Source organism: Mytilus edulis, chromosome 5 (genome assembly GCF_963676685.1).
Source record: "Mytilus edulis chromosome 5, xbMytEdul2.2, whole genome shotgun sequence".
Taxonomy (NCBI): Eukaryota; Metazoa; Mollusca; class Bivalvia; order Mytilida; family Mytilidae; genus Mytilus; species Mytilus edulis.
Genome location: NC_092348.1, coordinates 15681714 through 15703324, shown reverse-complemented (window position 1 = coordinate 15703324; position 21611 = coordinate 15681714). Strand labels below are relative to the sequence as shown.

Here is a 21611-nt window from a genome sequence, read left to right as displayed (position 1 = left end):
TTGCTAATACCAACCTAATAATGTATACACTTCTCTTGTCTGTGGTGATGTGTTGGTGAAAGCTCTTGTTATAAATTTGGTACTCAAATGCTGAAATCAAAACAATGTATAAATAACTAACATATTACCAGTAGTTTTGAAATGTCAAATTCAAGTCCTACAATATTCTTATTTTTTATAACCAATCCTGAATTATTCACATATGAATGCATTTTAGTAGCAAAATATATAATTTCTTCAGTCTTTACAAACAAATCAATTTTATCCATAGTCTTTATTTTAACAATTTTAATGACATCTAAAGTCTAACTTTTTCTAATATATTATTTAATTTCAAGAGACAGCAGTTTCATGCTGAAATGAACTGCAAACTGAAACAAGAATGTGTCCCCAGTACACCGATGCCCCATCCACACTATCATTTTCTATGTTCAGTGGACCGTGAAAATGGGGTTAAATCTCTAATTTGGAATTAAAATTAGAAAGATCATATCATACAGAACATATATACTAAGTTTCAAGTTGATTAGACTTCAACTTTATCAAAAACTACCTCGACCAAAAACTTTAACCTGAAGCGGGACAGACGGACGAACGGACGAACGGACGAACGAACGAACAGACGGACGGACGGACGCACAGACCAGAAAACATAATGCCCATAAATGGGGCATAAAAAGTTAGATATAAATGCATTAGAATGATGTATCTCTTTACTATTACGAGTAAATAACTTAAATACATCCAAAAAAATGTAATTTCTCAAGTTAATATATTTCAGGTAAAGAGATTTGCAAGATTAATTAAAATAATCTCTTAATCCTTTTTGTTTCTTATTAATGTGTACAATATTGTTTGTATCTAGTTTAATGCACGTACCATTATTTGTACATTAGATTCATCAAGAGCATCTATGAGGTGACGTTTCATTGTTGGCCAATGATCACTGCTGATAAAGTCTGCTGGTAAGTTCTGATTCAGAGTCTGCAATGCTTCTACTCGTACCTAAAATTAAAGTCAGTTAACATTTAAATATAATGAAATCAAATACTGTAAACTTAGAAACTATTGCGTGCATTTGTTATTGCAAATTGATCATTTTAGACTAAAATGCGATTTTAATTTTTGTGACATTGCAAAAGTTCCTGTTTAATTCATATTTAAAATTTCAAAATGCGAGTTTAAATTATTGCAATTATAACCCTGTAACATTTTTCTCAATAAATTCTGAATTTACATTAATACGTTTATTAATCATACATCAATGATAGGATTGTAAATTAAAAATCCCTAGAAAGTGCAACAAGGAATATTTTTTCCACTGCTTTATTTGTCCATTAGGCCAGACTTTTTATTTTATCTGTTTAACGAGAAAATTTGTAAAAAATTAGGGTCGAGGGGGCGAAATAAAAAAAAAAAAAAAGTGCAAAATTGGTCCAGTCGACACTAAAAATAAAAATAAAACCATTAAAAGTGACTTTTTTTCTTTTTTTTTTAGAATTTAGAATTTATCAAAATACAAGAACAATGAAATGAGAACAGAGAAATATAAATACATATAGTTTATATATGTCTCTGGTTAACCCTTCTATTAATATAAACATAAACATATGTTTTGATTCTGTATTTCCACTAATATAGATCCATGGCACCACTCAAATATATCAACCTCGCTGCATATACACTATATATGTATATACCAGTAACCCAGTCAGGAACCTCTTACATTAGTGTATGCATAGACATATATATACACATGTAAATGTCTCTGGTGTAATAGTTCCAGAGTTAAGCAACTTTAACCTATAAATTGAAACAATGCTTATGCATGGAAATATATACATTAATCAAGAAGATCTAACCAAAAGTATGTTAATGCGTGTGGAATGCGTAATTTTCCCTTTTGGGATCAATTTTTGTCTGTCAGCAGTGCCATTCATGCGTCTGTAGTCATTATCGCAAGAATCCGGATTTCGGTCATAGCGGGTCCGTTTCCGATGAAATCCCGATTCCGATCCGTAGTTCTACAAATTTAAATGTCGGACGAAGAAAAATTTACAAAAATAAAAGATGTTTGATACGCTATTTGGAAAGGAATATGACGTTTCTAATGCAATACATGGATGACAAGTTTACTTGAGGCTAATTTCATCAAGTTCTGATGAAGTAATAACTGATTTTGCCGAAAGTTAGAATGATTTGATGTACGCTCTCGTGTAACAAGTATGAAAAGCATGCCACCAGCTTAAAAATCTTTTAAAAGAAAATATATCGTTTATGCCTTGAATTTCTTTACTTTCAAATGAAAATTGCTGTTTCATTGACTTGGTAAAAATTAAACCGATAACGAAATTGACTGAAAGCTAGTATCGTGAACAACACATTTTATTTTTTTCTGAGGATTTCGTAACAGTCGGCGGGAAAAATAATAATAAAAGTAAGAAGCACTACTTTTATTTTTATTCTAAAATCGGGAAAGGTGGAGTCGGCGGATCTCGTTAAACAGATAATAAAAAAATTCTGGCCTTATGTATTTATAAATCTTTCCAAAACATAATGCCAAAATAGCAACATTTCTTAAATAATGAACTTGATGCTTATGCATATTCAGAAATAAGAATACTTGCATATTGGTAAATTAAACTTTGTATTACAGAAATCAGAAGTGATGTTTAAAATATTAATTTATTCCTAAAGGTGCCTAGAATCTTACCACATTATCTCTGTGGCGACTCATCTTCTCTGCAACTTGCTGCATTATTTCATGGTTGTTGAAAAACATACCCTAGAAAATATCAAATAATAAGTTATATCATACAAATAAGTTTATTAACACTACAAGTCAATAATTTGATAATGTGGTTAGTTTATTCTTACTTAGATATAAGAAGATGTGGAATGAGTGCCAATGAGACAACTCTCCATCCAAGTTACAATTTGTAAGAGTTAACCATTAAAAGTCAAAGTATGGCCTTCAAATACAGAGCCTTAGTTTAAACATATTTATTTATAGTGGATTGGGAAACAAGTTTTGCAACTTATATTAATCCCTTTCCACTTTGCGGGTGCGAGTGCTGCCTTGTAGCGGCATTAGCCTACTCTTTTTTCGAAATCTAAAAGGGTGTCTTTAACGTGCAAGAGATATGGCTCTCTCTTAACACGGGTCAGCCATTTACCCCTTCTGACGGACTATCATCGTTTCCTCAAGACTATACTCGCAAATGGTGTCAAGGGAGAGCCGAAAATTGAGTTCCTGAAATTTTCATCCCAAACGGGAATCGAACCAGGAACCTTTGTGTTAGTAGTCTGATGCACTGACCACTACACCAGAGCCTTGGCTCACACCTAACAGTAACAGTGTTCCAGCTAGGTTTTCAAAAGGGCAGGGTGCCAGTCCTGAAAAAGGGCATTTAACACGCGATATGATAATATGAAAAGGGCATATTTTAATAAAAGATGTTAATCAAACATTTGTGTTTATTTGTTGAATCACAGGTTATACAAGAACAACATCATTAGCCCATATAGAACTCTATCTTTCTACTTTTAAGGCTGAAAAACTTGTCAAGCAGCTTGTCACACAAGTTTTTTTATCATTGCTTGGCACAGTTGAACTTTATATGCAGTATGTTTTAAAAGGAGACCTGTTTCATACTGTTTCTATGGGCTACCACATTTTACCAGTTTCACCTTTCTACCCCTGCAGTGCTTGATGGCAATACAGCACAAAACAGCTGTGCTCAGTAAATTCACAATTTTAGGAAATAAAGCAACAGTGAAAAATAGTATCAAAAATAAAGAATACAGAAAAAGATGACCAAGGCACCCTACCAACACTGCTACTAAGACCCTCTTTAACTTTTCCCATAACTCAAAATAAATACCTAAACATATATATTCTTAAGCAAGAAGTATGGAGACATATTTTAGAATATGTAAATGGGTTACTCAATGCTAGGAAAAAATTCAGATTGAGTTATCTTTCTTTATTCGGGTGTGCTCCTTCTTTGGAGGATTATAAACAGTACGTAAATATGATGTAAATATGATCACAATATGGCGGCCGATTTGTTATTTTCGTATCAAATATGAAGGCAGTCAATGACAAATACGTCTGAATTTTCTGTTTATTTTACAGAAAACAAGTAAAACAATGTCTTCAACGAGTTTATTAAGGTTTTTCGACTTTCTGTCATTACGTTTCCTCCATGAAACTACGGTAAACATCGCAGTGCCCAAGTTGTTGTATGCACATTTTTTCAAAGATAATTGCCGACTGACCGATTCTATTTGAACGAATTAATGTTGATGATCATTAATGACCCATCCGATAAACGGATTACCTATAACAACAGATTATGACACCAGTTGTAACCATTGATTAGCTTGGGGTCGTAAACAAAGTCATAAACTTTTCCCCAGGTAAAATTTAGTAATTAGCGTATCATATCAATACGCAAATTAATATGCAATCGATCTTAAAAAAGGCAGGGCGCCCTGGAAACTGTAAAAAGGGCACAGGGCGCCACTCGGAAAAGGGCGGGCGCCGCGCCCTCTGAAAACGGCCTAGCTGGAACACTGAGTAAGCTATAAAGGTCCCCAAAAATGACTATTTTACCTATTTAATCTTTCCCCTTTGCCTTCAATTTAAATGGGCTGATACATTAACAAGTTTTCAAATTGGCAGTTTTCACCAAAGACTTTTTTAACATAGGTGTTCAATGGTCTATTTAAATTGCTAACTTTATTTTAAGACCATGAGATAAATTCAGAAAAAAAAAAACATATATTACCTGACCAAAAGAACTGCCACAAGATTCATCATCTTCATCACTCATGTAAGACCTCCGTATTGGATGATCTGAGGTCTCATGATGGCTATTACCGCCAAACTCAGCATCAAAGTTCCTTATCAGCTCATCAACAGCACCCTGAACATTACCTCTTAACTTTTTTGACAAGTCATTATAACTGGAAAAAAAGAGAAGCAGGAGATTTTACCAAAAGTTCTAACTATCATTGTTTTTTTATTCAAACTTAATGATGTGACACTTTTCCAAATAAATTTTATCAAAAACTAATGGTTTGATTATAAAATGAATTTAACAGTGTTCCAACTTCCAACTAAGTCATATTCTGACAGCATATTGCAATATTTTTCGGTGATGCTTAAAGCTGTTTTCCCTCTAATATTAGGGCTCTCACATATTTTATACCCTATTCCAGGATGTCAAAATAAAAGGGCAACTTCACCTATTTGTAAAATTTAATTACTTCATGACAGCTTTGGTACAAACATATTGTTTTGTTTTTTGTTTTTGTATTTTTATTCTCTTTTTTTTTTTTTTTTTACCAATATATTGTTACTTAACCTCTCATCAACTTAAAGCTATACACATGCATCTAAAACAGCTAAAAATATGATATCAAATCCTTAAAAATTTGTACAGAATACAATTATAGTAAAGATTAAGTTGAATTCAAAGTCATAAAAGGGGGTTAAATTTGTTGATGACCAAAAGAGGGGTCAGTTTTCATTAATAGCAACATCAAACCTTCTCATAAAAAATTTAATATTTCAAATTTCTTTGTTTGTGTCAGACTATTGAGTTTATTACATACTGTCTTGAGTGAAGTATTTTATCTGTAATTTTGTTGATGAGTGTCTCTTGTCCATTGGAATCATGTATACTAGACTCGAATCTTTCTATCTCTTCTTCTGCCAATGGACCAATAATGTCTTCTATTTTTCTTCTTAACACTTTCACAAATTCATGCCTGTAAAATAAATTACAAGATCAAAACTGATGCACCATATCTCTATTTAGAAAATATATTTCTTCTCAAAACCAAATAAAATTAAGTGAAATGTATAAAAAGTTAATTAATAATAAAAAAAAGTACATTCATAATGTTTTTACTGTTTCCAATATAACAAAAATAACTGCAATTTTTTCATGACATAGGTTTAAGAACTTAAAAAATTCACAGTAAATGTATGATTTTGCCTTTATTCTAACCAATTTCTATTTAATTCTTTTTTATATACAAATAACATTACCAATATTCTGTATGTATTCCATGGTTTCATTGAAATTAATTGTAAACTTATTTTTATTGGGAGTATTATATAGTACATTTTTTCCTGGAGTTTGTTGTAAAAAATGCTAACACAAAGAAATTATAAGAGACCAGAAATATTTTGCTTTATATTACATGTATAATCAGCCTTGATTATATCAAATGAATCCATCTTACACTTATTTATGAAATTTATAAACATTTGTATCTGGTATATATAACACACTGTTAAAAACAACAATGTTGAATAATTTGTATATATTCATATAGAAAATGTAAAACAGGTATTACGTCTTGCTCTATTGAAGAGAAAATATAAGATTTAATACTCTAGCTGGGAGTATTTTGTACAAGAATTATACAAAAAAAAATGTTTCATGAAATATTTTGCTGATGTGTAAAGATAGATCACAAAAGTTTTACAATAAGGATCAGGTATAACCACCCACTTTCTGCCACCATTGCCATTAGTGTATGTTAATAAAGTAAATGATGGTACAAAAGTCAACATGATCAATGTTTTAGAAATTACAAAAATCATATCTGACCTATGGAAATGTTCATCATTTTCCTCTAGATGATACAAAGCTTCTTCTGATTGGTCAACAGTCCCAGCTTCTCTTATCTGAGGTTCGAAACTAATGACCAGTTGTCTCAGATTCTGGACCAAATCTTCACCCTCCAAACCTTTCCACGACATTATCTAAATACTGTGTCTACTCTGGAAAAACAAATAATATATTTATTGAATAAGAGTTTCAATAATTTATATTGATCAATTTAAATGATAGAGCAGTAATATGAAAAATATGTGATGTACCAAGAGAGGAAAGTCCTATTTTTTGTAAACAAATAATGTTGTCTAAAATTTTTATTCATTAAATATTTGATACACTAGATTTTTATCTTTTCTAAAGGAACAGAATGTTCAAATGAACATGAATGGTCAGATCATATATATGTTTGAGTATGTCAATTGAATATTTAGAATAGATACTATGCATACTTTGTAATGGAAATTATGACTTCAATATATATACACGAAAACCCATGAGATGAGGATATGTTTGTTTTACTTAATATTATTGGCTCAATAAATCTTGGTATTAAATTGGGGTGGGTCTTACCACTGAACACTCAAAATACCACCAACCACAAAGAAAAACAGTAATATTAAATAAAGTGCATGTAAGCACTGAATGGTAAAGATTACTTCAATTTATCAGGGGGAAGTAAAGATGAATATTGCATTTTATAAAGCATTGGGTGTAGTGGATTTAACAGTCTGGACAAATGATGACTTTAACAATGCATGACATCATTCATATTTCTAAAACAGATATTAGATTCCTGCACCTTGCAAAAGTTATGTAAATTTCTTGTCATGTGTAACATCATTTTGTGCCTTGAATATCTGAGCATATATTACATCGATACTCTTCTGGAAATGTTCATGGGTAGAATTTATAGAATGTTATGATCAATGCACTATATTTTGTGTACCAAAAAGGTAGTGATCAGCCTTGGAAATAGGGGGAAAAAATTGTGAGTTGTCCTTGACAGTTTACAGAGTGGTCTTATAGACTACTTTTCTGTTCAATGTAGATATTTGGTCTTTTAATCTTATGACTTGTTAATAACTTAAATATGATATTTAGGTCACATTTATAACAATAGAAGACAAAAAACAAATTGGGGTGTTTTTTAGTGTTCGGTGGTGAAAAGATACAATGTAGGCAACTGACTCTCCTCATAAATAAAAAATAAAAATACATTTGTGTCTGTACATGTATTTTATTTTTCATTTACATGTTGTACTGTTAGATCAATCATCCTTAATCAGAACGATAGTTGTATGTGTGAGTGTATGCGAGTGGGAAAGAAAGGCTTTTTATTTTTACTTTATCTGTTTATGTGATTACATGCTTGTTATGAGCCCTATGATTAGGAAATAAAATATTTTTATCTAAAAGACCTACTGACATGACTGATTAAATTGTTTGTTTTAGTTATATATTCTACTTGTGCTTCATGAAGGGGGAAGGACCTTAATCCGGACTACGGGATCGGGTGTTTTTAAGCTCAGGATTTCTGGATTGACCCTTTCGGGATCCAGTAATTCTCTTTTCGAATTTCAGGATGACAGGATTTAAATTTATTTAAATTTAGGACCTCAGGATTTCATGATTTTAAGGATCAGGACCCCTCATACCCCCTCTCATAAGACATTTTCAAGGGGATAAGGTTCGGTCTTTTTATCAGTTAATGTGTATGAGGTCCATTTTATGAACATGCATGCAAAGCCAAAGGGTACTAATGTGCTAAGGCATAACATGGTCATGGTGGTTCATGAGACAGCTAGTAATAGACTAATGAGAAGTTTTTCCCTGCTAACAAAATCCTAATACTACTTTGCAAGTGAGTGTAAAAATAATCAATCAGTTGATGCATATTAAAACAGTCTGATAAGTATAAAATTGTCAATTTTAAATGGAAAATAAATATTGTTTACTATTTCCGCCATATTGAAAATGTTCCTAAACTTCTTTTCAAAGGACAGCGCTGATTGGTTAATAGCACACTTTTGACCAATGAAAATTTATTTTATAGAAATTTGGTTGTCAATCAGCATCAGGGGATCTGAGAGGGGAAATTATAACGTTATAATATGATTTTTATCAGTGTTAGATAAAAGTATAATATTTTACAATGTAACTTTTTTTCACGATCATGTATGTTAATATTTATTGTACATGCAATAGGTCATAATTTGTAATGTAAAAACAACATAAAAAAAGTTGAATTATTAAAATATGTTTGGAGTGTATATGACGGGTAGATAAATTACGTGCTTTTGACATACGTACTTGGGATAGGAAAATCTTTTGGTTGCCCTCCCCATTTTTTTTCATCAAACAAACAATAATAACAGATTTTGAAAAAAGGGGGACGGCAAGAATAAAATGTCCTGCCTCCAAGTATCTATGCCTTTTGATCTGGTCATTCTATTTCGGTTGATAATTTTGAATTTTCAACTCTCAACACTATAGCTACACTAAATATAACGGAATTTGATGAGACTGTCATCAAATAGAAAGGGTTAGCGCTATAAAACCAGGTTTAATTAATCCACCATTTTCTACATTTGAAAATGCCTGTACCAAGTCAGGAATATGACAGTTCTCATGGTTCTTGTCCATTCGTTTTTGATGCGTTTTGTTATTTGATTTTGCCATATGATTATGGACTTTCCGAATTGATTTCCCTCTAAGTTTAGTATTTTTGTGATTTTACTTTTTTTCCACAAAATCTTATCGAACACCAATTACCTATTAATTTAAATGCATGGTCGTTGAAAAAAGGCTTTCTTTTAAAATCTAAATATACAACTCAAGTGTTATTTCCTATTTCCATGTTAACTAACAACTATTCAACGATTTTTGTGATAGCCGAGTGATAAGTTTGACGGTATTATAACCCAGTATGATGCTTTTTTTTTTTTTGAGAATATGATTTTTTTTTAGATATTTGCCATTGAACCAATTAATGAAGTGAATTTAGTTACAGATATAAGTCAAGTTAATCGACGTATCATTAACATCAGAACTGTTATGGATTGTCAATATCGAGTCTTGCAAATTTAAGAGATTAAAGTAAGTTCAAACTTAATAAACCGTAACATGCATAATATTTTTTCAAATATTCCCGTTATATCCGCATCTATCTATTTAATGTAAAACAATACCACAGAAGAGTAGCGAGAATTAAAACCCACAATCTAATCATGGAACGTCATTGACGTTAATTATTACGTCTCATTCTCTTGCCTTAGTTACGTTGGAGAAGTTGCTGCAGATAGTCATATCTTCCTAGATAGATCAGACGTACAAAAGTTCCGAGCGAGAGATAAAAAAAAACCCAAAAACAGCAATTTCGACCATTTCTGATAGAAACCTCTACATGTAAGTTGTAATTAGTTTCGTGATAATGGTCTTAAAATATAGATTTTTTTAAGAGTTAAGTTAAGGAGAATTTTCATGCTGATAAGCCTTTACTTACCGAGTTTCTTGCCGTAATACTTTGTTTGAATAAATGTTTCAAACCTAAAATTAATTGTCGTTCATAACGATGTTTCTTCAAGTCCGTGAGCATACCCCATCTTCTTAATAGTTTTAATTTACCACAAAATCAACAAAACTGTATGTTATTGAAAATATTGAGTGAGAATCGTAGGATTCAGGAATACTGTTTGTACGTTTCGTTTGGTATGAAACAATGTAGCCATTTTATCTGCAAACCGACTTTCGGGCCTGGAAATTTTTGGGGGTTTTAGCTGACTATGCGGTATGGGCTGTGTTCATTGTTCATACGATCACCAGTAGCTTTCTGTGCCATTTTGGTCTCTTGTGGAGATCTAAAGTTGTCTCATTGGCAATAATAACGCTTCTTCTTTTTTATATTGTCGTATTTTGTAATTGATTTACAAGATAAGAAAATTGTTCATCATCGAAATCGTTTTGTCTTCTCCATAAATGAGTTCTACAAAAAGGGTAAATTTATATAATTTGGTGAGTATTTTAAGAGAACACAGAGTTTCATACTGTTGATATTATCATCGCTGTTTGTGGACTAACCAACCGATGACCGTTAGATATAGTATTTTATCTTTGATTGGTATTTGTCTTATTGTGCTGTTGGTATGTTGTCGCGATTAAGTTCGTTGCTTGTCTTGAGATTGTGACACAGTGATGACTGCTGTAACTATATTTTGACTATTTTACCGATTATGTCTGTTTTGTTGACGCATCGCGTAAAAATAACGGAATTTGACGCGACTGTCATAAACGTGAGATGTTTAGCGCTATAAAACCAGGTTCAATCCACCATTTTCTACATTTGAAAATGCCTGTACCAAGTCAGGAATATGACAGTTGTTGTCCATTCGACGTTTGATGTGTTTTATCCTTTGATTTTGTCATTTGATTAGGGACTTTCCGTTTTGTGAATTTTCCTCGGAGTTCAGTATTTTTGTGATTTTACTTTTTGCTTCTGTAACCATACTGAATAATATTTATAGTCTTTATTGTTCACCAAATTTTCTTTGAACATATCTAGACTAGCTTCGTAATATAAAAAAACACTACATGTACAACAAATCATATTCCAATGATAGAACATGATTTTCCTTCCCATATAACTACTGCAAAAGTGTATTGATGAGAACTTGGGTAAGTTGTTGTGCCACGTACATCATCAATGCTTTGTCTAGAAGCATTACATATTGGATTTAATTGGAGTGCTACTTCTATATTTGTTTATCTAACTTGCGGAAGACATTTTGCTGCACACGAACTAAAACATCCATATGTAAACAGTAAAGAAAAGCAAGAAAAACCACGTACATAATGAATTAATTATTATTTTTCAGAATGTTTGACCTTATGAACATGATTACTGGATACCAAACTAATTATTTAGAAAAGTTACTAGGAGTAGTAGTTTCATCCCAACAGTTCATTTCAGAGCACATATTAACTCAATGTCTCACCAGTTTCACAGAGGTTACCATTTCAACACAGCAGAATATAGCTGAGTGCACTAGGAACTATTTTGACGTGTTACCAGACACTTATATCAAACCCAATGATTACCCATTGGACCAGGCAAAGTTTTACTACAATTCAGCCATTGACTACAATAATCAGATTACAAACATGATGAATCATTATATAGATGATCTAGTTCATCCAATGTTACAACAGACAACAGATATCACAACATATACGTACAACAACTTAGTCCTACCAGCTGTAGAGAACACATCAAATTGTATACTCGCCTTTATTTCCTTGTCGGAAAATGTAAGCAAACTTCTTCAATAATTATCTTAACTTGTATGTTTTATGTTTTTAAAATGATCCATTATTCGCATTCTATCCTATTGACATACTAGCTTCCATCATCAATGGTCGACTGATATTTATGGTCACAGAGTCACCTGTTTAACTTATGTTTTGTCATCATTGTTTTGGTTTTATCTATCTTATATATTAGCTCGTTATTTTTTTATTTTTCTTCTACTAGTGCTATTTGAATTCGTTAATACATTTTTTGTTTTCTCTGTTGTTGTAACTCAATTTCTTTTTTTATTTCTTTTCTTTCTCTTTCCTGTATTCTGTTTCACAACCATCCTGTACACAGTACCTGGCTGACTTCAGCAAACTACAGTTATTCTGTTTATTGCTTCTCTTCTTTCTGTTCTTTTGGATGCAAAGGAACGTCCTGCTGACAAGAAACATGAAACAAGGTGTGATAGTAAAATAATTACCTTATATCTCTTGATCTACATGCTGTAATATAAAGCACGCTCCCCGAAGTGTCGATTGAGGCGATACTTTTTTATACAAATGTAATTAATTCAATATTATACATCAAATCATTTTTTAAAATACAGTCACGTATTGCACAAGTTATGATGATTAAACGAAAGAGTTTATATATAAGGAACACTAAATGCAGATATATGACATTTTTTTTATGACACTGTTTTTACGTGTATTTCTGGATTGACTTTCATCGGGTACATTCGAACAGGGACTTTTTATACGTTAGTGTAGAAAGTTCCCGATTCGAAACAAAAATACCGTGTATCCAATCAACCACAAGTCCCAACCCACAAGTCAACACCATTCAAGGTAACTTTCTTTAAATAACCGTTAATTCAAGGGGTGTTTTTTTTTATAACGAATACAATTATTAACAATTTTGAAACCATACTGTTTCTAAAATCAAGTATCACGCCAGCTTTATGAAATACATGATTTATCATCCCCAGATATATGATATAATCACCAGCCGACGGTCGATGATGAATGTCATATCTCTGGGGCTGATGAATTATTTTATTTACTTTTATGAAAGAAAAGTTCCATTCCCTGGATTTTTTGAAATGTGATTTTTTTTAAATCGTGAAGCCTCTGGACCTGACAAAAACAATGTATTCTGAATAACATTCTATTTTTTTTCTTCAGATATGAACGTTTATCGTAGTATTATGAATAAGTTCTTGTGGCAAAATGAAACGTTATTAATTGAGGTTGAAGGTAAGCTAGTGTTAATTATATGCATGGTAACTATCATTGTTTTCATCTCTTTTGATGAATCAGCAAATTTTGAACCACAGGAGTGATTTATTATCATCTTCGACCGTTTTCGATTTTATTGAAAGATCGGCCTTATTTGAAAAAAAGGTATTATTTTAGCTTGTTCGTGATATTTTTATCATCTTTCTTTCTGGGTTATATCAGGAACAATATATAGATATACTAGCTGTACCCAGGGTATATGTAATTTTCACTAGCTGTTCATTGAATGAGTAAAGTGGTTAATCAATCCATTTGTCTTGGAAAATATAAAATATATTTCATAGCAATACCTTTTAGCAAAAAACTTTAATTGCAGGGTCGTTCTATGCTTTGAATTGGTGAGAACTAATTGTTGGACCCTTTTCATTTAAATCCTTTGTGTGAACAAAAATAGATACTGACATACGTTTTTAATTATTTAAGAGCTCAACAGACGCCTCAAAAAGAATAAAGAAAAAAGAATTCCAAAAACAGTTTCTCGTATTGAGAATTTGTACACATTGATGGACAAGAGTTACGATAAGAAAACTCGACTTTTAGACGAGCTGAACTATTGGAGCCCAGTAATCATGGCCCAAGAAAATAAATTGAGGATGGCAAATAAAGCTATGGAAAGCAATGACGAAAATTGTAATGTTGAAGAAATTAGGAATCTTGGACACCATGTCGGTATGTAGATTGTTATTTAGATATAAGAATCTATAAATAAGTTGTACACAAAAAAGCATAACAATTCACCAATAATTGGTAGTGATCATGTTGAGCCTTCTATTCGAAAGGTATATTAGGTACATCTTTTGTAAAAGAGGAAGAAGACTAAAAAATGGGGATACACATTTAAGCTGAAACCATACAGACAACACCACAGAAAACTTTACATAAAACCAAATATCTATTTACAACAAATAACACATCGCAAAACGAGGGCAATCTTAACTGTTCAAAATTTCAGAAAATACCTTTATGAAATGAAATAGAGTTAGGTGGCTATATTTTCAATGATAAAACAGTCGATTCTTTTGTCAGGAATAAAAAGTAGTCGCCCATTATATAATATATAGACAAAGGAACATTTCCTGTAACATAACAACCAATTTTGAAGTTAATATGAAAGGTTTTATAAGATGAATCTTAGTAGTCTTCTTTGTGTAGAATAACCAACAATAAAAGGTTATAATAGTTAATGTATACTTTATACAAGCTTAATTTATACTTACTACATGTCAAATTTATACTTTTATATCAGCTCAATGTATACTTGATACCAGCCAAAAATACTTTATAACAGCTCAATTTATACTTTTTACCAACTTATACTTAATACCATCTTAATTTATACTTAATAACAGCCACACGTATGCTTTATACTAACTCAATGTATACTTTATACCAACTCAATTTATACTTTATACCAACTCAATTTATACTTTATACCAGCCAAATGTATACTTTATACCAGCCACATGTACACTTTATACCCACTCAACTTATAATTTATACCAACTCAATTTATACTTTATACCAACTCAATTTATACTTTATACCAGCCAAATGTATACGACCTGTTAGTGACCCTCTGCTGTTGTTTTTTATTTGGGCGGGTTGTTGTCTCTTTGACACATTCCCCATTTCCATTCTCAATTTTATTTATACCAGCCACATGTATACTTTATACCAACTCAATTTATACCTTTCACTGATGAATGTGACCTACCGAAAAAAAGACTATTTACCAGATGTGTTATAACATGAGCAATACGACGGGTGCCCCATGTGGAGCAGGATCTGCTTACCCTTCCAGAGCACCCCAGTTTTTAATGGGGTTCGTGTTGCTTATTCTTTAGTTTTATATGTTGTGTCATGTGTGCTATTGTTTGTCTGTTTCATTTTTAGCCATGGCGTTGTCAGTTTATTTTCTATTTATGAGTTTGACTGTCCCTCTGGTATCTTTTGTCCCTCTTTCATACTTTATACCAACTCAATTTATACTCAATAACAACTCAACTCAATTTATACTTTATACCAGCTTAGATTATACTTCATACTTGCTCAATGTATACTTTATACCAGCTTAATGTATACTTTTTACCATCTCAATGTATACTTCATACCAGCTTAATGTATACTTTTTACCAGCTCAATGTATACTTCATACCAGCTTAATGTATACTTTTTACCAGCTCAATGTATACTTCATACCAGCTTAATGTATACTTTTTACCCGCTTAATGTATACTTTTTACCAGCTCAATGTATACTTCATACCAGCTTAATGTATATTTCATAACAGCTTAATGTGTACTTCGTACCAGCTCAATGTATACTTCGTACCAGCTCAATGAATACTTCATACCAGCTTAATGTATACTTCATACAAATAAAATTGTACTTCATACTAACTCAATGTTAACTTTTTACACACTGTTTTTGTACTTATACCAGCTCAATTTATATTGTATACCAGTTCAATGTATATTTCATACCAGCTCTGTGTGTACTTTATATCATCTCTATGTGCACTTCATACAAGCACAATTTATACTTTATACTAGCCCAAACGATATTTTATACCAGCTCTATGAATAATTTATACCAACTCTGTGTGTACTTTATACCAGCTGAATCTAAACTTGTTACCAGCTCTATGTATACTTTAAATTAGCTCTATGTGTACTTCGTACCAGCTCAATTTATAGTGTATAATGTATTCCAGCTCAATGTATACTTTCAACCAGGTGAATTCTTACTTTATACCAGCTCAATTTATATATAGTGTATAATGTATTCCAGCTCCATTTATACTTTCAATGTATACTTATACACTTCTCACTTTATACCAGCTCAATTTATACTTCATACCAGCTCAATGTATATTGTATACCAGCTTCATGCGTACTTCATACCTACTAAATTTTGACTTAACACAAGATCAACTTATATCTTATACCAGCTCTATGTGTACTGTATACCAGCTTAATGTATACCTTATACTAGCTCATTGAATATGTATTTTTTCCCAACTCAATGTATACTTCATACTAGCAAATGTATATTTCGCACTGGTTGAAGAATGTATATACTTTATACCATGTTCACTTTATATGGCTATTGTTTATCATAACAATCTGCTGGAAAAAAAATCGATAGGAAACCAAACTGTATCAAGGGTAAGCATTCAAAGATAAAGAAATTAAACTTATTAGTGCAGTTCAGAACAATTCTACTCTTTCAGATCTGGATTTAATTAGAATGAAGGACCAACTGGATAAGATGACAGCAGGGGTACAGAGGGAAATGAGAATCACATCAAGCCTTTACGATGGTCAAGGTACCTTTCATTTTCTAACGAATATATTTTATGATAATCTTTATACGAATACACATTTACATGTCGTATTACTCTCTACTATTATTAGCTATATAGATTAGTTAAAAACGGAACCTATCCCCATCTCATTACTTATGTGAAATCTTTGATGTCTGTTTATTCTCATTCACTCGCCTGTCTTTTGGTTTAACTTATACTGTATATTATTGTATTAATATAAGGATTACCGATCTCACATCTAGTTATTTTATATTTGCTACCTTAAATTCACCACAAAGCAAAATTATATAATAATTTTTCATTTTTTTTGGTACTTGCGATGTTTTAAACTAGAAATCTATGCAGTAGTATAACGAAAAAAGACATAAGAATAAAGAATTTCATTTTATGTTAATGATAGTTTTTTTCTTCATTTTTTTCAGATGCAACACATGAACAAGACATATACAAACTACAATAAGTTGCAATAAATCATGGTGCTAAAACAAGTCATTGTTATTATAGCTTATTAGGTCCAGTAAATATCATTTGAAAGCTTTTTAGAGAATTTTTTTATCTATGAATCATGAATTCTGTGCAAGAATTATTCTCCTTCACATATAAAAAAAAATCATCGCAGATCTATAAGAGCAAATAAAAGCACGATCTGAAAACCTCAACAATCAAGATCAGATGGACAAAATTTGAAATACATCATAAGGCTTCCATGTTATATTTTAATAACATTCAAACAACATGACTGCAATAATGAATTGATATGAAGGATAACTGATTCGCATACAGCAGAGAAAATATCATGGAAGCAGTCATAACACAGTCCGAATAGCGACAGGTCAACACATAACTAAAGGGAAAAAAATGAACAAATAGACAAATAACAGTACAATAACCAATTATAAATTGGGCAGCACAAACTCCACCAAAACTGAGGGTGAAATCGTATGCTCCGGGTGTCTGCTTAACAAGATGTACCCTTCGTGTGCCCATGGCAATTAGAATAAAGAAAAGCTCGTTTGATACATCACACTTAGTACTATTTACCGAGGGTTCCACCAGCTCAGTAGCCAGTTCTTTACACTGACACCTTTATTGTAAAAATTTTAAAACACTTTTGAATGTAAAAAGTAAAATCACAAAAATACTGAACTTAGAGGAAAATCAATTCGGAAATGCCATAATCACATGGCAAAATCAAATAACAAAACGCATTAAAAACGAATAGACAAGAACTCTCATATTCCTGACTTGGTACAGGCATTTTCAAATGTAGAAAATGGTGGATTAAACCTGGTATAATTTGTTTCCATTTGACCAAACTCAGCGGTCATACACAATGTGAAAGTAAGAAGCGTGTGACTAAACAAAATGTCGAGAAAAAAAATAAATCTGAAATGGATAGTGGATCATCTAAAAAAAGTTAGTAAACTATACAAATCAAAATGTCATATGACCTATTGACATTGTCTTCTTTACAGATTCATATGTTATAGTAACTGGTATTTGTATCAATTACACATGCATACGTCAAAATCAAAACCTGGCTTATTAACCTCTTTTTTTCCATAGATTATACCGTTGGTTTTCCTGGTTGTTTGGTTTTAAACTTGTCATTTTGGGGCCCTCTATAGATTCCGGTTCGCTCTGCACCAACGCTCCGTGCTGAGGGCCGTACTTTGACCTAAAATGGTTTACTTTTGACACTTTGGATGGAGAGTCGTTTCAATGGCACTCATACCACGTCTTCTTATTTCTCTTTTGTTGGTAAATAGGTCCAGGACGGGAAGAATAAAATGCATATAATTTCGTTCAAAATCAGGACATTATCTTGTGCAATACATAAAAATAAACTTAAAGTAAAAGATTTACATGTTCAATAAAGATAACACATAAAACAATTATTTGTATTTTCAGCATATGAATGAGTAAATCGATAAAGGACTCCCAATAATTGAGTGACTTTTAAAAAATGCAATAAATCTACTAAGCCCTTGCGATTAATTCGTAAAAATGACATGGATATGAAATTATTATTTTATAACATTTCCTGCAGTGAAACACATCTTCCTTTAATATTTGATAAATTTAGGAGCTGTTTTGGTTAATTTCTGTATTTATTTTACACTTTTGTATTTAATTATTGGAGTCCACATGCGCATATGAAGCATAACAAAAAAAATCTATGCCACATAAAAAGTCTGAAGAAATGAAAATTCGAAACTAGGATGGACAACATTTCAAGAACTTGAAATAGAAGAACATGGACATCTTAATTTTGCTCTCTGATTGGAGCTCATTAATCCCAATGCGTTTTACTATTTTCGAAAAGTACATTAGTAATTAAGTTCAACTTGATAATCATTTATCTTTAATAGAAAAATTACTATTCGTAGATGCCCTTCTTATAAGAGAAGAGTGACGAAAGTTACCAAAGGGACATTCAAACTCATAAGTCGAACATAAACTGACACCAAACATTTGGCGAAAATTAAAAAATCAAAAAAATCAACAGTACTTAAAACACAACATAGAAATCTAAAACCGAAGCAATAACAACCCCACCAAAAAAACTGTAGGTGATCTCGGGTACAGCTGAAGGGAAAGCAAATCCGGCTCCACAAGTAACACACGTTGTGTTGCACATGTTAGTATAAACCAGTGATTAGTCTTATTCGGTAGGATACATTCGGGGAAAAGGGGCGGAATTGTTGTTACGACTGTGAATCAGAAATTTCATAACGATCAATCAAATCGTGCACATAGTTTACAAAGGACGCTTTTTAACTACCCTTGGAACTCTTGGTTTAAGGTAGATTTATGGTATACCTTGGATTGTACTATTGCAGTACACAATCAGTCTAGTAATTTGTTCAAATCTGTAAATTTGTAGACAGATGTGCAATTTCATTGATTAGACTGTTTATTTATATGAAGAAAACTTGTTGATTTATTGCAATTTTCTAAATATCTAAACAAATACTAAACATTTGTGTTTTAGAACATTTTTTTTCTACTTAGCCATTTCAGAGGAGATAACTCTTTTAGTAACAAATTTATACTGGACTGATAGGGATTATTTTCTTATTACTTGTAGCAAGAATAAAGTTCGGTAACATCATTTTTATTTTTATTTTCTTAAAACATATTATAAACATATCTTCTTATTATTCATTTCAAAATTCTATCTCATAGTTTTTTTTTATTCTCTAAAATGTGTTTTTTCATGATCATTCTCAGCAAATTTAGGCAATTTTCTGCGACTTATAGCTTGCAAAAATAGCACGGTGACCCATCCTTTTCATTATATTTTTGAAAAGAGCATAGTAAAATCTTCATTCAAGTATAAAAAAAACTCTATCTCGGGGAAACATATACCTATGATCTAACTTAATAGCTTTAGTTTGAACAGCAACCCTCTATCAAGGAAATCATGGAAATACAAGCCCAGCAATATCGAATCAAGTTGAAGAAACATACTCCGTATGCGTGTGGCGCTGGAATGTTGATACAAAGAAATAGAAGGTTCCAATTGCAAATAGTTTTTTTGTCCTACAGTTTTGTTTATAAACCAACCCTCATTGTCAATTTCAAGATGTAAGTCGTGATATGAAACACATTTAACTGTATCTGTTGTATCCTTTATCTCAAAAAAGCCTTAACGAATTTTCAAATTATTTGGCAACTGATATCTTAAAGTTTATACACAGAAAAGAAGAAAAAAAAACATCGACATCAGAGCAGATTAGCAATAATGCATTAGGAAATAATGCAAATGTAGCTTAATATATTAAATGAGGAAATGTTTAAGTTGGAATTGAGTATATTAGGCCTAATGTTACAAAAATGTAACCTGATCAACATTAGATGATATTATTGAAGATAGTATGTTGATGTCATGAAATCATCAATTCAACATGACACAAAATGCAATATACCCAGAAAATACATATATAGTCATAGTTGTGAAGCGATCATTATCTTCTTCAATACCCAGAGTGAACTTATAGTAAAGAATTTCCACAAACAGCAAATTTAACGCATAAAAGGTTTGTTTGTTTTTGATACTATGAATAAGCAAATCGATATGGATCTCATATGATAATGTGACATAAAAATTTAGCAATTACTCTATAAAGCCCTTACACTCTATTCGCGTTAATGACAATGTGCATACTTAAATGCCTAAATAACTATTTTCCTTAAAAAGAAGGACATTAAATATCACTGCTCATAACATTTCTTGAAAGTGAAACCCAACTTAAACATGACAAAAATTATGTTATTTTTTTTATTAAATCACGAGACGTCACTGCAAACACGGGCATATCAAACAACCAGCCAACGGAGAAAACGATTGCTACGTAAGAAAGAGAGAACACAGTATCAATAACGAGGATGTGAAAAATCATACAAGGAAGGAAAATTTAACATACTTTTATAGTAGGAGAACATGTAATGTATTTTGTCCTCAGATAGGAGGATAATTAATCTCAACACGTTTTACTATTATCAAAATAAAATGTATAAGTAATATAGTTGAATCGGAAATGTACTATTAACAAATGGTTCTTATCATCTTATAACATTAAAAAGGACTTCATAAACTATCATATCAACCGTGAGAAAAATACTCCGTACGCAGGCGCCGCTGGAATGTTGCTAAATACAAAGAAAAGTTCACAGTTGGAAACTGAAATCATCTCTTTTTCGTTTAGGTTTTGCTTTCAATCGACAATGATTGTCAATATCTATATGTAAGTCAAGATGTGAGGCAGACTCAAATGATCTTTTATCTCACAATAGCCTAAACAAACATTATCAAATTATTGGGCAACTGACATCTCATAGTTTATATACTCATAGAAATTTTAAAAAAAAACTTTAAAAAAAAACCAGAACAGTAATTTATAAAAAACAAATATATTTAAAATTGAAAAATGTAGATGATCAAATTTATTAAGAAATTTTACAAGTTGTAATAAAGGACATTAATTAGACCAATCACAACAAGAAGAAAAGGTTCGTTTCAAATTTGAATCAGAACAATGTTATCTCTGTTA

At 31.5% G+C, this 21611-nt stretch overlaps 2 protein-coding genes across 3 annotated transcripts in view; one reads left to right on the top strand and one right to left on the bottom strand.

Moving 5' to 3' along the window:
- LOC139523076 (protein broad-minded-like) overlaps nt 1-8656 on the bottom strand; it is a 51870-nt gene extending 43214 nt beyond the window's left edge. For both annotated transcript variants that reach the window (XM_071316835.1, XM_071316836.1), the window contains exons 1-7: nt 8594-8656; nt 6630-6802; nt 5623-5778; nt 4794-4971; nt 2714-2785; nt 880-1005; nt 15-90 (exon numbers count right to left, since the gene is read on the bottom strand). In XM_071316835.1, coding sequence (XP_071172936.1) covers nt 15-90; nt 880-1005; nt 2714-2785; nt 4794-4971; nt 5623-5778; nt 6630-6781 — 760 coding nt within the window. In that variant the 5' untranslated portion in view covers nt 6782-6802; nt 8594-8656. The remainder of the gene's footprint in view (nt 1-14; nt 91-879; nt 1006-2713; nt 2786-4793; nt 4972-5622; nt 5779-6629; nt 6803-8593) is intronic.
- A 1188-nt stretch (nt 8657-9844) lies between these two features.
- LOC139523074 (uncharacterized) lies at nt 9845-17578 on the top strand. Its single transcript, XM_071316832.1, has 8 exons — nt 9845-10043; nt 11510-11942; nt 12283-12388; nt 13113-13184; nt 13650-13895; nt 16459-16554; nt 16977-17046; nt 17435-17578. Exons 2-7 carry the CDS (start codon nt 11511-11513, stop codon nt 17012-17014), a joined length of 990 nt encoding a protein of 329 aa, XP_071172933.1. The 5' UTR covers nt 9845-10043; nt 11510; the 3' UTR covers nt 17015-17046; nt 17435-17578.
- The last annotated feature ends 4033 nt before the right edge of the window (nt 17579-21611 follow it).

Bases quoted from the DNA above. Each gene is read 5' to 3' on its own strand.
- LOC139523074 (XM_071316832.1), top strand. From the start codon at position 11,511: ATGTTTGACCTTATGAACATGATTACTGGATACCAAACTAATTATTTA. The intron at 11,943-12,282 runs GTAAGCAAACTT...TCCTGTACACAG, and splicing joins TTATTTCCTTGTCGGAAAAT to TACCTGGCTGACTTCAGCAA. The intron at 16,555-16,976 runs GTACCTTTCATT...CATTTTTTTCAG, and splicing joins AAGCCTTTACGATGGTCAAG to ATGCAACACATGAACAAGAC.